This window comes from Salvelinus sp. IW2-2015, linkage group LG11 (assembly GCF_002910315.2).
Source record: "Salvelinus sp. IW2-2015 linkage group LG11, ASM291031v2, whole genome shotgun sequence".
Taxonomy (NCBI): Eukaryota; Metazoa; Chordata; class Actinopteri; order Salmoniformes; family Salmonidae; genus Salvelinus; species Salvelinus sp. IW2-2015.
In genome coordinates, this window is record NC_036851.1 from 12,527,747 (window position 1) to 12,554,367 (window position 26,621).

General features: G+C 41.1%; 1 protein-coding gene across 3 annotated transcripts in view; it reads right to left on the bottom strand.

Annotated features, from left to right (window-relative positions):
• Positions 1-26,621, bottom strand: part of cntn4 (contactin 4) — a 178,035-nt gene that overhangs the window by 100,654 nt on the left and 50,760 nt on the right. For all 3 annotated transcript variants that reach the window (XM_023996149.1, XM_023996147.1, XM_023996148.2), the window contains exons 3-5: positions 25,970-26,102; positions 21,938-22,113; positions 3,239-3,334 (exon numbers count right to left, since the gene is read on the bottom strand). In XM_023996149.1, coding sequence (XP_023851917.1) covers positions 3,239-3,334; positions 21,938-22,113; positions 25,970-26,102 — 405 coding nt within the window. The remainder of the gene's footprint in view (positions 1-3,238; positions 3,335-21,937; positions 22,114-25,969; positions 26,103-26,621) is intronic.

Genomic DNA, 26,621 nt, shown 5'->3' on the forward strand with positions numbered 1-26,621 from the left:
TTTTTCTTTAAGAAGCCCTCCTGTTCTCCACTCATTACCTGTATTAACTGCACCTGTTTGAACTCGTTACCTGTATAAAAGACACCTGTCCACACACAATCAAACAGATTCCAACCTCTCCACAATGGCCAAGACCAGAGAGCTGTGTAAGGACATCAGGGATAAAATTGTAGACCTGCACAAGGCTGGGATGGGCTACAGGACAATAGGCAAGCAGCTTGGTGAGAAGGAAACAACTGTTGGCGCAATTATATAAAATGGAAGAAGTTCAAGATGACGGTCAATCACCCTCGGTCTTGGGCTCCATGCAAGATTTCACCTCGTGGGGCATCAATGATCATGAGGAAGGTGAGTCAGGCCCAGAACTACACGGCAGGATCTGGTCAATGACCTGAAGAGAGCTGGGACCACAGTCTCAAGAAAACCATTAGTAACACACTACGCCGTCATGGATTAAAATCCTGCAGCGCACGCAAGGTCCCCCTGCTTAAGCCAGTGCATGTCCAGGCCTGTCTGAAGTTTGCCAATGACCATCTGGATGATCCAGAGAGGAATGGGAGAAGGTCATGTGGTCTGATGAGACAAAAATAAGCTTTTTGGTCTAACTCCACTCGCCGTGTTTGGAGGAGGAAGAAGTATGAGTACAACCCCAAGAACACCATCCCAACGTGAAGCATGGAGGTGGAAAACATCATTCTTTGGGGATGCTTTTCTGCAAAGGGGACAGGACGACTGCACCGTATTGAGGGGAGGATGGATGGGGCCATGTATCGCGAGATCTTTGGCCAAACAACCCTCTTCCCTCAGTATAAGAGCATTGAAGATGGGTCGTGGCTGGGTCTTCCAGCATGACAACGACACGAAGAACACAGCCATGGCAACTAAGAGTGGCTCCGTAAGAAGCATTCTCAAGGTCCTGGAGTGGCCTAGCAGTCTCCAACCTGAACCCAATAGAAAATATTTGGATGGAGCTGAAAGTCCGTATTGCCCAGCGACAGCCCCGAAACCTGAAGGATCGGAGAAGATCTGTAGGGAGGAGTGGCCAAAATCCCTGCTGCAGTGTGTGCAAACCTAGTCAAAGAACTACAGGAAACGTATGATCTTTCTGTAATTGCAAACAAAGGTTTCTGTACCAAATATTAAGTTCTGCTTTTCTGATGTATCAAATACTTATGTCATGCAATAAAATGCAAATTAATTACTTAAAAATCATACAATGTGATTTTCTGGATTTTTGTTTTAGATTCCGTCTCTCATAGTTGAAGTGTACCTATGATAAAAATTACAGACCTCTACATGCTTTGTAAGTAGGAAAACCTGCAAAATCGGCAGTGTATCAAATACTTGTTCTCCCCACTGTATATATATATTAAATAATTATATTCAATAGCAATACAATGTTCATTCTTCATCAGCCACAGCATATTACTGTGGGTTGAAACTGTGTATAAAGTTTAGCCTTCACCATTCATCTCTCATGCAGAGATCTTCTGAATAAGGAACAAGACACCCTTTTCAAGTCTAGGGAATACAAACTTATCCTCTTCTCTTCTGAGAATTTGTCAGTTTCTAAGAAGTGGTGATAACTCAAGCAATTCCTTTTGCTCTTTTAACTTGTTAAGAATTTATGAACAGAAGTGTGAGCTAAAATAGAAAATACAATATAAGCAAGTATGTTTCACAATGTGGTGGCAGGGTAGCCTAGTGGTTCAAGTGTTGGACTAGTAAATGAAAGGTTGCAAGTTCAATTCCCCGAGCTGACAAGGTACAAATCTGTTGTTCTGCCCCTGAACAAGGCAGTTAACCCACTGTTCCTAGGCTGTCATTGAAAATAAGACTTCGTTCTTAACTGACCTGCCTCGTTAAAAAAACACAGAAATTCAACTTTCTTTTGAAAAGTAATTAATGATTCTATTTCATCATGTGAGAATATTCAGCAGAACTGAAAATGATAGTCCTCAGTTCTGATGGATTAACAGTTCTTGCGAGAAAGAAACTAAGACAACCCATAGTAATTTGAACATTCCGTGGATATGAAGCACTTTTAAAGCTAGAATCTGCAGTTGCAAAATCAATTTTTGGACTTATAAATGAATGATATAAATGAATGACATACCCATTGATTCTTGAGGAATATAACTTACAAATGCCTCGTGAGCTTAGTTTAACTGTCATAACCCATCAGAACCCAAAATATTGTATAAGCTTGTTTTACTCCAATGTTTGTAAACAACGTAAATGTAAACAAACACTGTATAGCCAAAAAACATGGTTAAAACTATAATTTTGATATAATGGATGGCCAGTCCTTGCATCAGCTCAGTCTATGATATGGAAAGTGATTACATTTCTCCATGTCCATCCTTCAGCTTTTTACTAAAACAAAGGCGGGGATGGGCTTTGTTATTGTTTCAACTGCAGATTCTAGCTTTAATTGAGCAACACTGTCAACACAATAAATAAGATGTTAAAACACATGCTGTTCTTTTAATTAATAAAAGTAATCAAACTGATATGGGAAAATAATATATTATATGCCATTTAGCAGTCGCTTTAATCCAAAGTCACTTACAGTCATGCATGTATACATTTTATGTAGGGATGTTCCCAGGAATCAAACCCACTATCCTGACGTTTGCAAGGGCCATACTCTACCAACTAAGCTACAGAGGACGATGGAAGGTACAGAAAGCGCGAGGAGGCCTGACAGGTGGTAATATAAATGAATCTCAACACAAAGTACCTCCTATGAAAGAGAGGTAGGACTCCAAGGCTGGTAGGGAGAGGAAGCTAAACTCTCTACAGAGGAGAATGGCTTTACACCCCATGGTTAGCAGAGGATGATAATGTTTGTGCAATCTATTGGATACCGGGAACGATCTGTTGGAGATCACTTGGCCTTGGCTCCCCACAGATGCCGGTAAAGAGGGTGTTGGTGAGCTATAGGCTAGTGGCACACAAACACCTTTGTCTCCCGAGGACAGTTTGGCAAGCTAACACTTGCTGACGGTCTTAGGAACATGAGCAAGAGGAAGATAAGCAGCTCCAGGAGCCGAGAGCAGCAGAGAGGAGATGTCTGTCTGGAAACTCCACTCTCCATTTCTGATGCCTCAGCTTCGGACATATCTTAAGCTGTTAGAAAAGTTTCAATGTGTTCAGTAGAGAGAGAGAGCCTGACAAGCAGGTGACAAAGTATGGCTCAGTTATCACTATAAAGAGTCTGTGGTTGGTTTCTTACCTCCAGAGTGAGATGGGGGACCACACAGCAGAACCACCCCCTGTCCCTCGCGAACTGACACGGAGCTTCTTCTGTGGGTCTTGAAGTTTTCCATGTCTGAAAAATAATAGGCATTATGTAATACTCCCTGCTGGATTGTGGCCCGACAAATCTTTGATAGTGTGCAAGACAAAACAAACAAAAACAACATGTTTGTGCAGAGCAAGAAAACAGAGCATACACATTTGAGAAATCAAAAGAAAAGAAAGACTAACTTTGGGTCAAATTGAACAATCTCAGGTGTGCTGCAACTGTGCTGCACATCTAACATCTAACTTATCAAAAAGTAAACATTGGTCAGAAAGGAAAGTAGTGAGAAGTACACCTGCTCTTCGAACATCTCATTTGGTGGAGGAGGAACAATGGTCTGGGGCTGTTTTTCATGGTTCGGGCTAGGCCCCTTAGTTCCAGTGAAGGGAAATCTTAATGCTACAAACAGGTGAAACAGGAAACGGCCTTCCCCAAAACTGTTGCCACAAAGTTGGAAGCACAGAATCGTCTATAATGTCATTGTATGCTGTAGCGTTAAGATTTCCGTTCACTGGGACTAAGGGGCCCAGAGTCCATGAAACCATGAAAAACAGCCCCAGACTATTATTCCTCCTCCACCAAACTTTACAGTTGGCACTATGCATTGGGGCAGGTAGCGTTCTCCTGGAATCCGTCAAACCCAATGTGTTTCATGAAGCTCCCAACGAACAGTTATTGTGCTGACATTGCTTCTAGAGGCAGTTCGGAACTTGGTAGTGAGTGTTGCAACTGAGGACAGATGATTTTTACGCGCTACGAGCATCAGCACTCGGCGGTCCCATTCTGTGAGTTTGTGTGGCCTACCACTTTGTGGCTGGGCAGTTGCTGCTCGTAGACGTTTCCACTTCACAATAACAGAACTTACAGTTGACCGTGCAGCTCTAGCAGGAGAGAAATTTGATGAACTGACTTGTTGGAAAGATGGCATCCTATGACTGTCACGTTGAAAGTCATTGAGCTCTTCAGTATAGGCCATTCTACTGACAAAGTTTGTCTATTGAGATTTCATGGCTGTGTGCTCGATTTCATACACCCATCAGCAACAGTTGTGGCTGAAATATCTGAATCCACTCATTTGAAGGGCTGTCCACAAACTTTTGGCAATGTAGTGTATATTTAGCTGGAGATGAATAGTCATGATGGAAATCCCTGTGAGCCTTGCCTTGTGCTGTACGTATACACATTTGAGGGTGGTAAACAGCCTTAAGCTCTGCCTCAGGCTAAATCCCCCTGTGACTCATTGTTTACTGAGGGATCCCAAGCCTCAATATGAGAATAATGTCACACACAGTTGCATCATTAGCTTCAGCCCGGATGTTTTGATGGTCCAATAAAAATAATACTAATAAAAATAGTTCAAAAATTCAAAAATCATGTTAAACACCATTATCGCACACAGAGTGAGTCCATGCAACTTACAATGCCTGCTTTCCACATTTTTTTACTTAAAAGTCTTATTCTAAAATGTATAAAATAGTAATTTTTTCCCTCATCAATCTACACACAATACACCATAATTACACCATAATTGCAAAGCAAACACAGATGTAAATTTTATTTTTACATACACTTTCGCCAAATACATTTAAACTAAATTTTTCACAATTCCTGACATTTAATCCTAGTAAAAAGTCCTGTCTTAGGACAGTTAGGATCACCACTTTATTTTAAGAATGTGTCAGAATAATAGTAGAGAGAATGATTTATTTAAGCTTTTATTTCTTTCATCACATTCCCAGTGGGTCAGAAGTTTACATACACTCAATTAGCATTTGGTAGCATTGCCTTTAAATTGTTTAACTTGGGTCAAACTGTTCAGGTAGCCTTCCACAAGCTTTCCACAATAAGTTGGGTGAATTTTGGCCCATTCTTCCTGACAGAGCTGGTGTAACTGAGTCAGGTTTGTAGGCATCCTTGCTCGCCCACGCTTTTTCAGTTCTGCCCACTAATTTTCTATAGGATTGAGGTCAGGGCTTTGTGATGGCCACTCCAATACCTTGACTTTGTTGCCCTTAGAGCCATTTTGCCACAACTTTGGAAGTATTCTTGGGGTCATTGTCCATTTGGAAGACCCTTTGCGACCAAGCTTGAACTTCCCGACTAATGTCTTGAGATGTTGCTTCAATATATCCACATAATTCTCCTGCCTCATGATGCCATCTATTTTGTGAAGCGCACCAGTCCCTCCTGCAGCAAAGAACCCCCACAGCATGATGCTGCCATCCCCGTGCTTCACGTTTGGGATGGTGTTCTTCGGCTTGCAAGCATCCCCCTTTTTCCTCCAAACATAATGATGGTCATTATGGCCAAAGAGCTCTATTTGTGCTTCATCAGATCAGAGGACATTTCTCCAAAAAGTACGATCTTTGTCCCCATGTGCAGTCGCAAATTAACGAAGAACACTTAAACAAACTAACAAAATAACAAAATGAATGTGAAGCTAATCAAACGAGTGATGACATGCAACTACACATAGACAATAACCCACAAAACCTAAATGGTAAATGGCAACCTAAATAGGACCCCCAATCAGAGACAACGTTAAACAGCTGCCTCTGATTGGGAACCAATTCAGGGCACCATAGACCTACAATAACCTAGACTTACAAAAACCCCATAGATCTAAAAAAAAAAATAGACAACACAAAACACGCATACCCACCCACGTCACACCCTGACCTGACCAAATTAACACAGAAAACATATATAACTAAGGTCAGGGCGTGACAGTACCCCCCCCAAAGGTGCGGACTCCCGACCTGAACTTATAGGGGAGGATCCGGGTGGGCATCTACCCTCGGTGGCAGCTCTGGTTCTGGACGCCGCCCCCCATCTTTACCCTGGTCCCTCCGCCTTTGTTGAGCTGAACCGTGGCTCATCGCCGGAGGCTCTGGACTGTGGATCGTCGCCGGAGACCCCGGGCTGGGGACCGTCGCCGGAGAACCCGGACTGGGGATCGTCGCCGGACGCTCCGGACTGGGGATCGTCGCCGGACGCTCTGGACTGGGGACCGTCGCCGGACACTCCGGACTGGGTACCGTCGCCGGACGCTCCGGACTGGGTACCGTCGCCGGACGCTCTGGACTGGGTACTGTTGCCGGACGCTCTGTACTGCCGAGGCGCACTGTAGGCCTGGTGCGTGGTGCAGGAACTGGGGACACGCACCTCAGGGCGTGTGCGGGGAGCAGGAACAGGGCGTACTGGACCCTGGAGGCGCACTGGAGGCCTGGTGCGTGGTGCCGGAATTGGTGGTACCGGGCTGGGGACACGCACCTCAGGGCGAGTGCGGGGAGGAGGAACAGGGCGTACTGGAGGTCTGGAGTGTAGAGCTGACACAACCCGTCCTGGCTGGATGTTTATTTTCGCCCTGCAAAACGCTGGCACAGAACGCACTGGGCTGTGCAGACTCACCGGAGACATAGTGCTCAGAGCTGGCACAGTATATCCTGGTCCAAGGAGGTATACTGGAGACCAGGAGCACTGAGCCGGCACCTTCCTTCCTGGCTGGATGCCCATTCTAGCCCAGCCAATGCGAGGAGCTGGAATAGAGCGCACCGGGCTAGAATAGCGCACTGGAGACACCGTGACCAGTAACACGCTCCCCACGGTAAGCACGAGGAGTTGGCTCAGGACTCCTACCTGACTCAGCCAATCTCCTCGTGTGCCCCCCCCAAAAAAAATAATATTGGGGCTGCCTCTCGGGCTTCCGTGCTAGCCATGTACCCTCATATCGTCGCCGTTCCTCTATTCTCCGGTATTTCTCCTCGTAGTATCGCCGCTCCTCCTGCGCTGTTTCCACCTGCTTCCATGGCAAGTTCTTGTCCCCTGCCATTACCTCCTCCCAGGTCCAGGATGTCCTCCACTCATTTTTCTCCCGGGTCCATGATGTCCACTCCTCTTTATCACGCTGCTTGGTCCTTTTATGGTGGGAACACTTGAAGAACACTTAAACAAACTAACAAAATAACAAAACGAACGTGAAGCTAATCAAACGAGTGCTGACATGCAACTACACATAGACAATAACCCATGAAAAAATGGCAACCTAAATAGGATCCCAAATCAGAGACAACGATAAACAGCTGCCTGATTGGGAACCAATTCAGGCCACCATAGACCTACAATAACCTAGACTTACAAAAACCCATAGATCTACAAAAACCCTAGACAACACAAAACACGCATACCCAGCCACGTCACACCCTGACCAAAATAATACAGAAAACATATATAACTAAGGTCAGGGCGTGACAGCATGGCTACCACAGCATTCTGCAGCGATACGCCATCCCATCTGGTTTGCGCTTAGTGGAACTATAATTTTTTTTTTAACAGGACATACTTCCAGGTTGTGTAAGAACTATTTGACCAAGAAGGAGAGTGATGGAGTGCTGCTTCAGATGACCTGCCCTCCACAATCACCCGACCTCAACCTAATTGAGATGGTTTGGGATGAGTTGGACCGCAAAGTAAAGGAAAAGCAGCCAACAAGTGCTCAGCATATGTGGGAACTCCTTCAAGACTGTTGGAGAAGCATTCTAGGTGAAGCTGGTTGAGAGAATGCCAGGAGTGTGCAAAGCTGTCATCAAGGCAAATGGTGGCTACTTTGAAGTATCTAAAATCTCAAATATATTTTGATTTGTTTAACACTTTTTTGGTTATATATGTATTGTATTTGGTCGAGATTTCACAACGCAGTGGACCGCTCACGTCCCTTGACCTCTCCCACAGACCTACAGCACCGTTTAGATGTCAATGTCATCACTCAGCAAAACGCCTGTCACTCAGTCAGAGGCTGCAGAGCAAATATGGATATTCTGAACTTCTTCCAAAAGAGAGGCAGAAAACCGAGCAGGTTGAGCATGAGCAGGCAGCAGTGATTGAGAGGGCAGAACAGCCAGAAAGTCAAAGTGCAGCCACAGCAGCAGCAGGTTTAGCCACAGGTTTGTGCAGGGAAGGTGGTAGCTAATGCTAATAAGCGCTCAGCCTCCTTTAGTTATTGGGTGTCAGACAGAGTTAGCGAAATGCTTGTTCTGAAGTAGTGCCCCCCTGTGGACTGAAGCTGACCTTTACTACAACTAGATATTTAACCCTGTTTAAAATGGGCAATGTTGAGGTGGTAGAATTGAAAAAAGGAAATTAATCATAGAGGTCTTATTCCATTCTACAGGTAAACATGCTTGTCTCATGTCTGTTATTTCCATATACATTAGTCTATGCAACTATTTGTAAAAAACGTATAAATTGGTTAAATTATTTGTATTTACTTTTCTTTATTCAGGGGAGCCCAATTGAGACCACATCTCATTTGCAATGGTGCCCTGATGACAAAAATTCCATCAACACAACAACAAAAAGATAAAAACTACAAGACAGCTATGAATATATAACTTCAGATTATTACAACAAGTTATAACAATGAATTGAAACAATTGGACACTTCAGTGAACTAATTTAACAACAGAGTTTTAAACTGCCCTATTGACACCAGGAAATCCAGGTGTAATTTGTTTTGTAAGGCATTCCATAACTGTGGTGCGTTATGACTAAAAGCAGATTTACCAAATGTTGTGGAGACAAGCAGGACCTCGAGAGTTACCCAACCCTGCAAACGGGTTTGGTTTCTCATATATGTATATTTCAACAGGGAAGTGAGGTATATTGGACACTTGTGGAGCAGAGCTTTGTAAACAAGAAGGGAGTAATGAAGTGATCTACAGGATCTACTTCATTGAGCTTTTATTTATTTTACTCTTTTTATTCACTAAAGCTACATACCTTTTCTATTGTTGTTGCATTGCCGAGAGGCGACCCTGCAAGTTAGCATTTCATTGCACTGTGTACTCTTTTTATATCATGTGTATATGACAAATAAACAAAGTTGGACTTGAACTTAGAAGGGAAGCGGGTCATTCCATGAGCATGAGGAAACCGCTATACACAAAGCTACAATGGTGTCTTGGAAGAGAGACACGTGATCATATACAAATGTACACCAGGTTTGAAATTATTATGTTATATAGTCAAATATTATATCTGTTTGGGCTTCTTGCAGTCAATTTCTTGCAGTCCACCAGTTGGGGAACCCTGCAGTAAACATTGTTCAATCAATTGAACACTACACAAACAACCATTTGATTAGCACTCCTTCTATTACATCTTGGATATTTAATAGGGTATCAAACAGCATATACAACAGGGTGCAACCATATAAGAATCACTACCACATGATTATTACAGTTATCCACACTAGATTACAATCATTGTTGCACGGCTGAGCCTGCCGAAACAAATATCACAGCTGGGGCAGACGGAAAAATAACTTTCATCATGTCATTTCACGTCTGAAATTACGAAGCCATAGTCTTCGGGAACATCAAAAAGGCGATATTAGACCCAAAATGTTGCGGATAAAACCAATAAGGCCCAAATAAATAGGGGCTCCAAAACAAATAAGGACTCCAGTATGCTGAAGGTATTTTGCTTAACCTAAGTCACACATGAAGGATTTTAATGGCTCCAGTGGTTATCAGGTTTCGATTGTGTTTTATTCATCACTCTCACTACCGCAAACATTACAAAGCAATTCAAAAATGGCTTAGAAACTAAAATTACCTTTTTATTGAAACTAATTTATGTTTGACAATTGATGGAAAACAATAACAGGTCGCAACAGTCTCCTGCAATTTCCCTCGCCATTGTTGCCCGGCGGATCTGGGTAAAGGTAATTCGGAGAGCAAAGAACAGTCTTCATGGATGAGTGTGCAGAGCGTCTCGGGTGGGACCTGGATAAATATGGGAACTGCAATCGGGAACTTCTCAATTCCTTTCAAGAGGCTGTGAGCAGTGATTCAATTTGGAATAATGCCATACCTACCACAGACATGAAAGGAGCAGTTCTGCAAAACTGTTTGGGGGGAAAAAGCTGCACAGACAGGTACTGTAGATATCACACAAAGACAAAACAGCAGCAGTCGAGCTTGTGGACAAATTCCCCTGATTTTCCTCTTCTCCCTTTGATATTTCCCAAACATTACTGAATGTTCCATTTTGTTTGTTTGTATTGACACTGTTTAAAGTGGGGACAGTATGAATATAACCAGTGGTAATTTACTGCAAGTGAAACCTGTCTACACAAAAATGGGCCAAGTTAGAAAGAATTTGACCGTTTGGGGACACAGACAGCGATAAGAAGGACATTCATACTGTATCTTTCGACCACAGGGAACGACGAGACATTTATTTGATAACGGGTGATATCGCAGATTTAAGAGCACCTATTGTTCAAATTGGATGAATTAACCTTAATTAACCTTGCTCTGTAATATGCTCCATATTGTCATGTCACCTCGAGCAGCGATGCAGGAAGGAAAGCTCTCTTTCCAGGGCGACTCAATGGAAAAGTCTTGAGCGTCTCTCTCTGCAACCAACCCAACCTGCTTTGAAACTATATTGCTGATTAGTTCTGCTCCAGGAGCAGATTTAAATGTAAAATTACTGGGCTCACTGATTTATGAAGAGGACTATAAGGTCAGCTAATATATGTCATACTGACTATGGGACAAGTCTATTAGGAGGCAGGCTGTAATTATTTCTTAAAACATAAATCTCCTCTGAACCCATGCAAGAACACACTTTTGCTAATAGCTATTTGAGACTCTTAAGCTCTATTAAGAAAATATGTTCCTTGCAACTTCTCACAGATTAATATGAGATTTGGCAATTTGGAGTCAATTATATGCATCTACCTCTGCAATTGATGAAAAAAAATGAATGAAGGAGACTCATATTTTCTTTCTCACTGCAAAAAGAGAGATGCATTTTGTTGATACCATACCATTAAACTGCACACTGGTAGAAAATCAGTACAACGTTTATCCCATTTTGGAATAATTTTGGTTGAATACATTCTATTCTGAACATATTCTACTACCTCCAAAACTGTTTCATATGCTATGGCAGTTGAAAGTGTTTCTACATTTCAACTATAGACAGTATTACTGGTAAAAGAGAATGTGATCTCTGGACTGACTGGGCTTAATTGTCTGCAAGTGAACTCTCCATTTGGGAAGTCTAGACTGCTTGACTTTTCTCTATCAAAACACAAATTTAATGAATGACTTGCCAATGTCCCGTGCATGTGGGCCCATGGAGGTAATTCTGTGTCTATATTGGTCCAATCTTGGTACCGGGGGATTGGTAACAAAAGGTTTGGAGTGGCACTGCCGCCCTCTTTCATCTCAACACAGGATGGGGTGCTAGATAAAAGCCACAGAGAGCCTAGGAAATAGAGAGCCTAAAGGAACAAAGTGGACAAAAGCATTGGACATCTAAGGTGCTGAATTAATTTAACAAAGTATCTTTTTTGGGCATTATTTGGGATCGAGATAAAAGCCATCGCAGTAAAAAGAAGCAGTACTGGGACCACTTCACTGCAAGTGCAGGAGGCCATTTTTTGATCATCCTGATAAAACACACACACACACACACACACACACACACACACACACACAGACACAGACACAACACAACACAGACACAGAGACACAGACACAGACACACCACAGGACACACACACACACACACACACACACACACACACACACACACACACACACACACACACAGATACAAAACATAATGATAGTGGTAAAATTCACTGTGCCCCCTCCTGTCCTGAAAGCCAAAACAGAGCAAACAAACCATTGTTGCAAAAAGGGCCTGAAGAGCCAAGCAGAAATCCTTAATACAGTATGATACAGCCTATGTCTTAAGAGGAGCCTCTGCAGAGTCAGAGCAGCCAGTGCTGGGGAGGGACTTGACCAAATGCATGCTCCTCTAGGCACACAGCTGTGCTCGTGCTCTTTTTGTTCAAAAGAAAGCATGCAGTCAGCCTTCAAGGGACATTTCAAAGAATTCACATCAGTCGCAACAAAAATAACAGGCCTTGTGTATGTTGGCATTGAACTCCTCTTCGCCATGATTTCTTTTGAGAAATACAAAAGGAAATATATAAATAAATACAAATCAAGTGAGAAAAGAATTGCTTCGTAGTATCAAGACTGGTTACGTCTTTCGATTCTATCTAAACATACACACGAGAGAGGAAAAACAGAAGACTAGCAATACAATAACGTAGGTCTATGTCCATAATGGAACCAGCTAACTACAATAAATCACAGTTTGAATGTGACTCTTTATCCAATTAGCGTCCATTATTTTAAGTGTGGGATGACATTACACACAATGATCCAGATGAACCTGATGATCACATCCCAGCTATATGAGCATTCTAAATGCCAGGACAACTTATCATACTTCAACAAGGCTGTCCAAGCGGAACAATGGGATTCATTACGCAACCAACTCCTGGAGGTACGATTTACTACCGTGATGGGGGTAGAGCTAAATGGACCGAGGGTCTATTTCAATGATGTTCTACTCTAGTACCCATCGCACACCATAAACCACATATTCAAATAAGTTTGTCATCATGACTTGATCTTTGGAAGTAGATGTGTTGCTATCAGATATGACATTTTGTTGATGATGATCTGTTTTTGTTTGACATGGACCATAGTACTATATCTGTTGTTGCTAGTCTTCTCTACCCCTTCAGTTCGGAAAGCAATTTTGATCTTTTAAGACACTTTGGCCACAGTATCTCTATTTGAGGTACAGAGTGAGGTATTCTTTCTCCTCACAGCAGGCTGTGTAGGGGCTATAGCTGGGTCTCATTGATGGTCGAGATCCTGGGGAGGCTTTGATGGTTTCCGCATCCTTCCCTTTCCGCTGAACTCAGAAACCAACCCCGGAGGATTTGCAAGGGATTGAAAGTTAGACTCATCTTTGCACGCTTAACTTACTGCACCTGGGTTAACTGGATTTGACATTGCATCATAGAGTAGGTTCAAATGTGCAGTAATGACTGATCTTTCTTTTCATTTTGCTCTTATCAAAGAAGAAGCATTCAAAGCCACAAGGTGGAGAAATGTACATGATATCTGATGCAACTACATACAGTACTGTACAGATACAGTACCTGCATTCTATTAAGGAAAAAGTTGAAATAGCTGGTAGATATTTACCCTTCATTAACTCAGCTTACTGTGCTCAATCTATACACATTATCACAACAGCTGGAGAGTAATGTTCAGGAATTATTCACATTTAAATGAGGGATTTATGTACTGTATATCCTCCAGGGCTTGTGGTCTGCTCTCGTGACTTAGTGGGATTTTCACACCATGTTCAGTAAATCTAGGATTCTCAAATCTCTGGATGAACAGGGCTCGTATAAATCTATAGCCCAGAGGGAAAAAAAGGAAATAAAAACAGCGAATCTGCAATTGCACATGTTCTGTGAGAGAAGTACATACACGCTCTATGAATATAAACTAAAAACAACTAATGACCGTTTTCTGGCAAAATATACACTACCGGTCAAAAGTTTTAGAACACCTACTCATTCAAGGATTTTTCTTTATTTGACTTTTTTCTACATTGTAGAAAAATAGTGAAGACATCAAAACTATGAAATAACACATACGGAATCATTCAGTAACCAAAAAAGTGTTAAACAAATCAAAATATATTTTGTATTTGAGATTCTTCAAATAGCCACCCTTTTCCTTGATGACAGCTTTGCACACTCTTGGCATTCTCTCAACCAGCTTCACCTGGATTGCTTTTCCAATAGTCTTGAAGGAGTTCCCACATATGCTGAGCACTTCATGGCTGCTTTTCCTTCACTCTGTGGCCCGACTCATCCCAAACCATCTCAATTTGGTTGAGGTTGGGGGATTGTGGAGGCCAGGTTATCTGATGCAACAAGACCATCACTCTCCTTCTTGGTAAAATAGCCCTTACTCAGCCTGGAGGTGTGTTGGGTCATTGTCCGGTTGAAAAACAAATGATAGTCTCACTAAGCGCAAACCAGATGGGATGGCATATCGCTGCAGAATGCTGTGGTAGCCATGCTGGTTAAGTGTGCCTTGAATTTAAAAAAAATCACGGACAGTGTCACCAGCAAAGCACCCCCACACCATAGCACATCCTCCTCCATGCTTCACGGGGGGAAATACACATGCAGAGATAATCCATTCACCCACACCTCATCTCACAAAGACACGGCGGTTGGAACCAAAAATCTCCAATTTGGACTCCAGACTAAAGGACAGATTTTCACCGGTCTAATGTCCATTGCTCGTGTTTCTTGGCCGAAGCAAGTCTCTTCTTCTTATTGGTGTCCTTTAGTAGTGGTTTCTTTGCAGCAATTCAACCATGAAAGCTTGATTCACACAGTCTCCTCTGAACAGTTGATGTTGAGATGTGTCTGTTACTTGAACTCTGTGAAGCATTTATTTGGGCTGCAATTTCTGAGGCTGGTAACTCTAATGAACGTATCCTCTGCAGCAGAGGTAACTCTGGGTCTTCCATTCCTGTGGCGGTCCTCATGAGAGCCAAGTTCTTGAAATGTTCTATATTGACTGACCTTCATGTCTTAAAGTAATGATGGACTGTTGTTTCTCTTTGCTTATTTGAGCTGTTCTTGCCATAACATGGACTTGGTCTTTTACCAAATAGGGCCATCTTCTGTATATCCCCCCTACCTTGTCACAACACAACTGATTGGCTCAAAAGCATTAAGAAGGAAATTAACTTTTAAGAATGCACATCTGTTAGTTGAAATGCATTCCATTTGACTACCTCATAAAGCTGGTTGAGAGAATGCCAAGAGTGTGCAAAGCTGTCATCAATGCAAAGGGTGGCTATTTGAATAATTTCAAATATAACATTTATTTTGAGTTATTTAACACTTTTTTGGTTACTACATGATTCCATATGTGTTATGTATAGTTTTGATGTCTTCGCCATTATTCTACAATGAAGAAAATAGTAAAAATTAAGAAAAACCCTTGAATGTGTAGGTGTTTTAAAACTTTTTACCGGTAGTGGATATAAAAATGTCTGTACTAACATACTTTTAATCCGGACCCACATTTTAATTTCCATTGCCAACAAATACCTTTTCTATAACAAATGATTGGTAAGTTTTCAGTCTAACACTATAGTCAAACTTGAATACACTGTTTAACAATGTATCACATTCAAAGCATGGCCTTTGAAATAGTTTCCACGTAACAACTGAACTCTGTGACTCAGACACATTGGATATACAAGCTATTCATCAGTATGAAATATGGGTGTACATCTTTTACATAATCACTGATAATGAATCAATAGAAATACTTATCAAGGCCAGACGGTATTGAGTGAGAGAGTGGCCCTCTATTCATCAGTTAGCCATGCCTCAGCCAGCAGACAGGACCTACTCCTCACCGGCAGCACCATCATCCATCAAAAGTTCAGAGAGGGAAGAGTAACGCCAAATTATTTGGAGCACCGCCACTCTCATGGGGGTAACCTTGACGGTCCAGCAGAATATCTAGAGGATCATAACTTTTTCCAACTGAAGAATATGTACCTATTGAAACTTTACACTGTACACTCTTAGAAAAAAGGGTTCCAAAAGGGTTCTTCGGCTCTCCCCATAGGATAACCCTTTTTGGTTCCAGGCAGAACCCTTTTTGGTTCTATGTAGAACCTTTTGGGGTTTCATGTAGAACCCTCGGTCGAAAGGGTGCTACATGGAACCCAAAAGGGTTCTACCTGGAACCAAAAAGGGTTCTTCAAAAGGTTTTCCTATGGGGCCAGCCGAAGAACCATTTAAGGTTCTAGAATAAACCTTTTTCTCTAAGAGTGTAGGAAGCAGAGTGCTGATTGTTGTCCATACTGAAATTCAGACCATACCATCGGGTATTACTAGTAGACCAAAAAATATATCCAAACATGACTGCCAAATCACTTACATGTAAGCAGATGCAGTTTGTTTAAGATATTCCTAAATATTTCTGATAAGAAAGTCCAACAAAGTGCCATTATTATGCACTTTGAGATTATTCTTGTATAATGAAAAGCACTTTACAAATGTAATAAATTATTATTAATGATTATGTTTTATTTTAGACAGCTCTTCCCCTGTGCTCAATGTCACTTCAAGTTCATAGACATGGAAATGAGCAGATGGAAAACTAGCCATTGGTTTAAAGTGAGCGAGGCAGGAAGCAACAGTTCCAACATCAGAGGATTTGCATTCACAGAGCAAACAAATTGAACATTACATCAATCAGGGTGAGTATATCCTAAGGGTGTGAAGAAGTTGTGAGGAATAAATGATACATCCCATGAATATTAAGAGATAAAATTTATTCTGAATATTAACACCAGAATGAGATAAACATGACAGTTGTTGTAAAAGTTGTTGTAAGAGCGTCTGCTAAATGACTTAAATGTAAATGTAAAAGTTGTTGTACAAAATGGAAAAGGATTGATACAGTGTTGAAAGGGGCTGAATGAGATAAAGATAACAGTTGTTGTACAAATGGAAAGGGATTGATACAGTGTTGAAAGGGGCTGGATGAGATATACATGACAGTTGTTGTACAAAATGGGAAAGGATTGATACGTGTTGAAAGGGCTGGATGAGTAAACATGACAGTTGTTGTACAAAATGGAAAAGGATTGATAGTTGAAAGGGGCTGGATGAGATAAATATGACAGTGTTTGTACAAAATGGAAAAGGATTGAAGACATTGTTGAAGGGGCTGGATGAGATAAACATGACAGTTCTTGTACAAAATGGAAAAGGATTGATACAGTGTTGAAAGGGGCTGGATGAGATAAAGATGACAGTTGTTGTACAAAATGGAAAAGGATTGATACAGTGTTGATAGGGGCTGGATGAGATAAAGATACAGTTGTTGTACAAATGGAAAAGGATTGACACAGTGTTGATAGGGCTGGATGAGAATATATGACAGTTGTTGTACAAAATGGAAAAGGATTGATACAGTGTTGAAAGGGGCTGGATGAGATATATATGACAGTTGTTGTACAAAATGGAAAAGGATTGAAACAGTGTTGAGGGTCTGGATGAGATAAACATGACAGTTGTTGTACAAAATGGAAAAGGATTGATAACAGTGTTGAAAGGGGCTGGATGAGATATATATGACAGTTGTTGTACAAAATGGAAAAGGATTGATACAGTGTTGAAGGGGCTGGATGAGATAAAGATGACAGTTTTGTACAAAATGGAAAAGATTGACACAGTTTTGATAGGGGCTGGATGAGATATATATGACAGTTGTTGTACAAAATGGAAAAGGATTGGATACACGTTTGAAAGGGGCTGGATGAGATATATATGACAGTTGTTGTACAAAATGGAAAAGGATTGATACAGTGTTGATAGGGGCTGGATGAGATAAAGATGAGTTACAGTGGTTGAAAGATTGTCAAAAACCTAAGAAGATAAATCTTCTTATTTAATCATCCTTTGCATTCTTAAACAATTTTTATGTTCAGCCAGTCATTCCTTGATAAACCTAAGGAAATTCATCACAACAATTATGTATTTAAAAAAAGATGACAGTACACAAGAATCATGATTAAAACACTATAAAACACTATGCATGAGGTTCACGTTCAATGCTGATTTGAATTTATTTTTTAACTTTCTTTACCCAGAACTCAATTACTGAATTAAAAAGCAGAGCTTGTCCTTCAGACAACATCAGTGCGTCCGTAATGACAATGATCCATTTCCCATGGATCTTACTGACAAGGCTTTCAATATCTGTGCAATTAAAGTAAGCCAATTCAGGAGGAAAGGCAGAGAAACACATATCTCCTTGAAGTATTTGATGTTCATTGTTCTTGGTCTCTTTTTATTATCTCAACTTTGCAAGGTCAAGCTCCAGTGGAATAATCACAGAGCATATTTTAAAACACTAAATAGCCAACTTTCATTACGCTTCTCTGGAAGAAGATGGTATTGATTGAAGCCATATCTCCATAGAATTCATTTTAAGAGCAATAACATATTTCATTAATTTAATCTGCACATGGACAGAATGTATTTTTGATTGAGCTGAAGCGGGCTCACTGACGTAGCACCACCGCAGCCCCCACACGGGGTGGAACGAGCTTTGGATTTTGTTGCATTATTTTATAAGGGAAAAGATTTGTTTTTATTCATTTCCATGTCGGCTCTTTGCCTGGAAACGCCCTTGTCCGGAGCAAAGGGTCCCAATTTCAAACTCTCCAAAAAACGGTTTCAAATGTAATAACGGGCAAAAATGTATATTAACTGAAAAATTATAGGATGTAATTTCTTGGAATATCCCTCTGTGACTTGAAAGAATATTTCTCTCAAAACTTTGATTCCTAAAATGTGTGTCCAGAGATTTGGTTGACTTAATCAGGAATGAGCAGGGTCAGCTATACCACAAGGACCCCTTATTCATGTACTCATTACATGGCAACAAAACCACTCATGGTCTGTAAAGTTCTCTACTTTTGATAGATTAAAACAAACAATATTGGAATCACCATGGTGACAACCATAATCTGTCAACTCCATCTGCCTGATAGATTAAGATAGACTATGGTATGAATTTTGGTCCAAATATGTCACATTTCATTCGGTTTTAGAGTTATAAAGCAACTGAGGAAAAACAAAATTGCTACTGTGTACACCACTTGAGTAAAGTGGTATACAATTTTTGTCAATTCCGTAAAACATCAACTCTGTCAGATTTTTCTCTAACGTCAACTCTGTCTGAGTCCTGAAAGATCTGACAGAATGGTTATGTTTTTATTGGGGATTTTCAATTGAATCATTTTCCATATTTACAAATGTTGGTACTGAACTTTATTTTATGAGGAAAACATATGTCTGTTTTGAGTATCTGTTGTCAACTCTGTCAGTGGCTCCGTCACTGATGACTAACCCTCTTAAGATATTTGTTTTAGTCAATTTTCTGAAAAGATATTGTAATCACCGTTCTGCAACATTGAAGTATTTGCTATGCTAGACCTAAGGAATAATGTCTGCTTCATAAATGTTATTTTATGTTCTAAATCTAGAAAAACATGCCAAAATGCTAACAAGATTAGCCCTGGAGTCTTTAACAGTGCTATAAAACAAAACAAAGAGAAGTTTGGAGATGTGTATTACATATTTGAATAATTCCATTTTTAGAATTAAACAATCATGGCCTTTAAACACTTGTTGGGCAATAAAGGTCCTTCCTCGAACCTTGCGGTGGCCCCCCCGTGAACATGCGCTACGCCACTGACTGTACTGCACCAACTAAGTGGTACGCAAGTTACAGTATAAAATGACATTCATATATTACATGTGAATCAACAGAAAACCATTTTCAAGTTCAAGAACACAATACAGATAACATAGAAACAGGTAAGAAATGAACACATGGAAAACTATCGGCACAAGATTAATAAGATGTAGAGTATTTTGTGCCCAAAGGTATAATAGTGTCAAATTCACCAATTTCCTCACATAACATGATGCCATCCTCTGAGGAAAATGAGCTGGCCGATCAGTGGTCTACTCACATGAATATTTGTAATGACCGGTATCCACCCACACCATTCTGTTGTTGTGGTACGCCCACACCATTCCAACACAGAAAAACGTATTTTTAACATACTTCATGAAAAACAAATTGACTCATATTTCACTCATATTAGCTAGGTTTCCATCCCATTGGCAACAGATTTTCATGCGCATATTCAAAAATACGCATAAAGAAAATAGGCACATTTTCCCAACAGTGGTGTGTTCCGCTAAACTGAACTGTTGTGGACAAAAATCAGCGCGTGATGACGTAGTCCACACAAAATGTTATTTTTCACTTAAGTTTTCATGTTCCATCGCATTTTCAACTCTACCCATAATTTTGTCACAAAAAACTGTTGAGTTAAATAGCAAACGTGCCTCCTCTGGTCCTGGCAGGTGTGCTCTAGCCAACAACAGCTCACAGACGTAGTGAAGGTAGGCTGTATGGGTAGGCTAGTCTACATGATGAGATTATTAGGGAAAAGCAGTCAAGCATCGATTATCATGTCACCAGAATAAGACCCTCGATATTTATTGGAAAGATGCATCAAGCTCATGACCGTGCACTTTCACCACCCTGTAAAGTTCATCATTACTTATTTCATCTGTAGCCTAATTAACTGCATGGTTTCTGAGTCATAGTGGGAGGACCACAATCCATATCATCGCAACTCCAAGTTTACTTCGATATGACGGTTACTAGATCAATATTTGCGCATCAAGGCCTTCCCACCGCCATTTCTCGCATAATGAATTGTACCCACACAAAAAGATCCCACCATGTCGAACGGACAAACAAATGATCTGTCGGCGTTCATAGAATTGTAACGAAACGTCCTGTTTCCATCACAGCTGTCGTTCTTTTTTTTAATACGGTATGACTTTACGAGCATAAAAACTGTGGATGGAACATGCTTACTGTAATTAATTTCATAGTCATTGGGAAACACAGGACAGTTACTTTCATGTTTCAGTACTTTCTTCACTGATTTTACAGTAGAATCTTCCCTAAAACATTGCTGATCATTTGGGATGACAACGTGTGGCTTTAGACGTCAGGTCGTCACAATGTTGACATGAAGCTGAGAGCCACATAGACATTATCTCTCATCGCTACTCTAACAAATTGTAGGATACACTCTAATAATATCAGACGCCCTTAAAATTATTCTCTTCCACCCGCACCATTCAATCATCATGTGGAGTTAATGAATCTTTACCAAGAGTAATAAAGAAGATACATGCCTTAATATGTGACAACAACCCAAGACTGGTAAGGTCAGGCCCTGGCAATTGATGGAACTGTCACTGTATTGCCCTATAGTGGCAGTGGAGTTCCCTTACGAAATCGAATTGTTCCTGCTCAGGGGTTAGACTGGGCTCAACCAAGGGACAAAACAAATAGCGTGTGAGGGATGGAGCGGCCTTGTTCCCAACGTGGGGCATCAAAATTCAATCTGAAGAAGCCATCACTCACTTCACTGCCAATGTCGTCATTTAAGGATGTCCAATCACTGGAGGAGCAGCAGGGAGTATTGAGTTCTTAGTTCATAGGGAAAGAGCTAAATGGAAACCACAGTCTCCTTATCTTATTCACAATCTTGATCTTCTTCTACTCAAGTCTCAGTCATAATGTCTAAAGTTCCGCAAAAATATGACTTTCTTTATCTGATTCTACAATAACGATTATTTTCACATGCTGAGACAAGATGATTTCTATTCGGTTTTATACTTACGGTGACATTACTTTTGCTCAATACGCTTTAACTGAACATCTTTGAGAGTCTGTCATGTGTTATAAAGACAGTATGTGGTAGAGTAGGCATTTATTGCTACTTATTTTGAGTAACAGCCAAGCCTGGGGAAAGTGATGGAGAGTTAGTTTTGTGCGTTGGAGTTGTGTAGATTCATGTTTAAGCTCTATCAGGATTAGGATGCACCCTGACAGAAAGGGGAGTGTGGAATCACAGCACTGGGAACTGCTGCTCCCCAAGGAGACATTTTCATGTTGATCGCTTTATCAGGCGGGACACGAGACACTATCACAAGTCCCAATGACATATCTTTTATGTCACATGCTTTCACACTGCTGGCTAGTACAGTTTGATCAGAAAGGGAACTAAAGATAGTTAGTGACTTACATGCAAAGGTTAGACTAGCCTCTCGGCTCACGATGGTCCCAAAAGAGTTGAAGGCGAGGCACTGATATGTTCCAGCATCCTGGTCTTTGTCCAAATGGCTGATTCGGAGGTTGCCTCCAGACAGGCTGTAGTGTGAGACTGATTTTGGAGTGATTGCGGTGCCATTCAGTTTCCACCTAAAAACAAAATGAAAAACAGTCAGATCCAGAACAATTGATAGACAATTTGAATATCCCACCATTAACTCCATTCTAATGTAGATCATTCACCTTTAGGACAAGATGAGATTCTGACAAAGAAAATGATGATTTTACCTTCATTTGATTAATTCCTTTTCAATAAGCGAAGAAAGGGCTTAGCGTTAATCTAAGTAGTGAACCACACTGACGGCCGGCACACCACGGAGCAGAAAAGAACCCACTCAACAAGAATACACAGCCTCCATCGCCATCCATCTTGCTAGACACCCAGTCAAACAGCATAAAAATGCAGCTTAATCATTACGATGCAGCAATTAAAATTAATGACTAGCGCCCTGCATTCTGCACTTTTGCATTCTACACCAGGCTACAAGATTATCATTGGTGTTAGAGGTGATCAGTGAAGGATATAATTCACTTATGAAGGCAGCAGATTCCTCAATCCCTCCACATAGAGCACAATGGCCGTTACAATACCAAACAACATGGGGGGTAAAGGGATCGATACCAGCTAAATCTCCGCTACGGAGGTGTGAACCCGTAATTTACACATCACAACGTCTTGACAGAAAAACGCTTTGATACATGTAGGTATTTTCAACAATGTCCAGTTCAATTACAAAAAAAAGTAAAAAAATGGCATTTCACATATGAGTAAGCATGATAGGTATTCTTAATCACTTTATTGGGAAATGGGCGACGCAAATCATGATTAGCGTCCAGGGCGATTASTTGCTGATTATGTCTTTGGAGTGAGGAGAATAATTGATTGTCTTTATGGATTCCAAACAGCTCAACAAATAGGGTGAATTTGTCAAAGCATTCCTAGGAATTTCTCCATTAGGTTGGTGTAGCTCTGCTTGAATAGATAAAAGCTATTTTATTGTATGATTTAGCCGAGAAAAGGCATACTAATAAAGAGTCCACTGTAAAAGGTTAATGCCAGGTTAAAAGCATAACATTTGACGTCAATGTCTTCGTTCTCTTTCATCTAGCATTTAGACAACTACTGACCATATCAAGCATTTATATAAAGACTGGGACTGAGAGTTCTCGCTATAGAGAGGGGAGAACTCAGGTCTTGCTACGCCAATTATGACTGAGACACACTCAAGATAATAAGCACCTGAACATGTTCTGCATCAATGCTTGAGAAAAAGGGAACATGTAGTTCACCTAAAAATATCTGATTATAAACATTCCCTGTGGCTTTCTTCTTATGCACAGAATACAATATGGCCATGCCATTAAATACATAGTGCTTATTGGAGTAGCACTGCTTGTACAAGCATCATATATAATGATTCCCGAATTCATTACCATGCCTACTCCACACTAGCCTTACAGTACACACACAAGTCCCCTGGTCTCCAGAGCCTCATTACTTTACACACACTATGGCAAAGGTCCTCCCTGACCATCTCACAAGGCAACTCCAGCCATTCGCTTACTTCCAATGCAAGAAAAACAAGTACCAACATGAATATTTTACTTCCCAGTAGTGAGTCTACTCTAACTAGTCAGACTTTCAGAGAGAGAACCTGCAATAGGGAGAGAAGAGGATCTAACATGATCCTAGATCTCCAAGGGAGGAAGTCGTCATCAGCTCTCATAGCAGGCTGTTATGCGTTGTTACTAAGTGCTATTTTTGTTTCAGAGAAAAAAATGATATTCCATTAAAAATGAAAGCACCCTATTAAACAGCTTTCTATTATTCTTCAACAGAGAAAGTGAGCAACATATCCACAAGGAAAGCACTTAATAGAGCCAACAATTTTAATTACACGTGCTCGCTAATTATTTTACTGACGGTTATTCATTTAATGCTTTATCCATGACTTTCTAAGACATTAAAAGAGAGCAGATTTCGGGACAGAGACAGATATTTGATGAGTGATGTATGAGTTATCTTGTTACAAATCAGAAAGACTGCAGAGTTTACTACCCTGCAGAAGAAGATCACTGTCTATCTATCAATGTGCTACACTGTCTCATTTTCACATGCGTTGGCAGGGAGAAGTCTTAATACGTAGCGTTAAATGTGTCTTTCAAAAAGGCCGGTTGACAGGAAAAAATATGCTAGCTTAGGATTGTCAACGTCTTTTTTGTAGCAAATAGGGTGTATTGGATGAGAGCTAAGACTGCTCCCGAGTGGCGCAGTGGTCTAACACACTGCATCTCAGTGCTAGAGGCGTCACTACAGACCTTGGTTTGATCCCGGTCTGTATCACAACCGGCTGTGATCAGGAGTCCCATAGGGCGGTGCACAATTGTCCCAGTGTCGTCCGGGTTAGGGGAGGGTGTGGCTGGGGTAGGCCGTCATTGTAAATAAGAAGTTGTTCTTAATTGACTTGTCTAGTTAAATAAAGGTTAAGTAAAAAATGTACAAATGTTAACCGCCATAGCTTTGACTGATATGGTAATCATGAGAAAACACATAACTCATAACTCCACTTGTCTTTAGGTCAACATCGGAGCATTACGCTCGACAAGGAATGTTCTGCACAGAGGAATAAGTAAGGGAGTTAGGTTAACACACTAAGATGAAATCTATGGTCTTGTCACTAGATGTTGTCCTGACAATGACTCTTGAATAGAATTTAACACCACAGCTATGATACATCGAGCAATACATCTAATCAAGTGCATGGACATGCCGCAGACAATCGAGTAATCTCATTGGCTATCAATCATTCTAGAGGGGGACACTGGTACAGCAGCTCCGTTTGTTAAGCACATGCTTAATGCGATGTCTCAACAGGATGTCCATACAGTGGCATGACACAATGCCACGTGGCTTACGAGTTTGTAGAATGTTACATCTTTTCCTTCAGCCTTCTGCATGTGGTACTTTTATTTCTGGGGGAAACAAAAATAGACCCAGAACCAGGGAACAATGCTTCTTCTTTCTGGAGTTAATATTCTCTTAGAAGCTTTATGTTTGTAGGGACAGACAGTTTTAAAGCGTCTCGGAGGATGAGCCAAATGTAATGCCCAACCTCTCTTACATCAGCCAGTCACAGCATACGATTCTGTGATGTGCAGTTAATGAACTTTGAAGATGATTTAGTCTACAGCCTGCGTAAAGGAAGACAGTCTTAGAAGGCATGCAGGCAGGCAGCCCATCCCAGCCCAGGCTCTGCGCTCTCTCTGACAGGACTGTACAGCGACCTTGACAGGAAACAGCTGATTAGGTCATCCTTTAAACTGGCTCAATCCCAAGTATTAAACGTACCAATCCTTCTAAATCTCAACCCAGCAATTTCAGTGTGCAAACATGATTGATTTGAACCTTGTAGTTGCCAGCGATACAACTTACTAACCTTTCGATAGACTAATGAACCGTCCAGGAAAAGAAGAGAGCGAAAGGGACAGTCTCTTTGAGCCTCAATTCGTTTGAACCAGATAATGTTCATAACCGGAGACACACTGCTTTTCTCAAAATAGGAAAGATAATGTTCCATACTATTTCTTAAGTGGGATGAATGCTTTTACCGTTCATGTATGCGTGATCTCGATGAGCTAAAAAATATATATACAGTACCAGTCAAATGTTTTAGAACACCTACTCATTCAAGGGTTTTTCTTTATTTGTACTATTTTCCACAATGTAGAATAATCGTAAAAATAAAGAAAAGCCCTGGAATGAGTAGGTGTGTCCAAACTTTTGACTTGTACTGTATATATATATTATTATTTTTTACGATTTTGTGTCCAGCAGTCAGGGTGCTACATCAGAATGAAATAAAATTCATAAAATTATCGATCCACAAGAACAGAACAGAGGGAAATTATTGTGGTGGGAGACGTGCACTGTGTAATACATACTCACCGATAAAGTGGAGATGGGCTTCCCTGGGCCTCACAGCTGAACACCACCTCTCTGTTCTTCTCCTGGGAGTCCACAGGGAACACAATGCTGCCAGGCTGCTTGGTGAATACTGGGCTCTGCAGGACACTGCTCTCTATAGGGGACACACGGACAGGGGATAACACTCAGCTTACACTCAGGCTCAGACAACAAACCTGCTTGCGAAACAGACAATTAGTCAGAGGCAGCAAACAGGCCAGACCTGGTAAAACCATAAGGGTGGACGAACCACAAGCAGACAAAACATATCAATTAATTCTGTCTGTCACAGCACCGTCGCACAGACAAGAATTATCGGAAGTGAGACGTGTCTTCAAAAGCTATTGAGGAGGTAATAGGATAGCTCCAAATTTATTCCAGTCGGGACACGTTTTAACTTGCATCCTTTTTTCCCAAAGTGCTATTGGAGTAGTTGTGTCTCTGCAGACGTTTAAGCAATTAGTTGTGCGGTTAGCGTTCCTCGGCTGTGGTTTTGTATTCTCTCAGTGAAATGACACACAGAACGGAAGTCTCCATTACTCCATGGGCAGCTGGGAATCCAATGGGCTATCTGTGCATGACTCAACAAAAGCCTTTAGTGTCAGTAAGCCATGGGATAAAGGACAAGTGACAG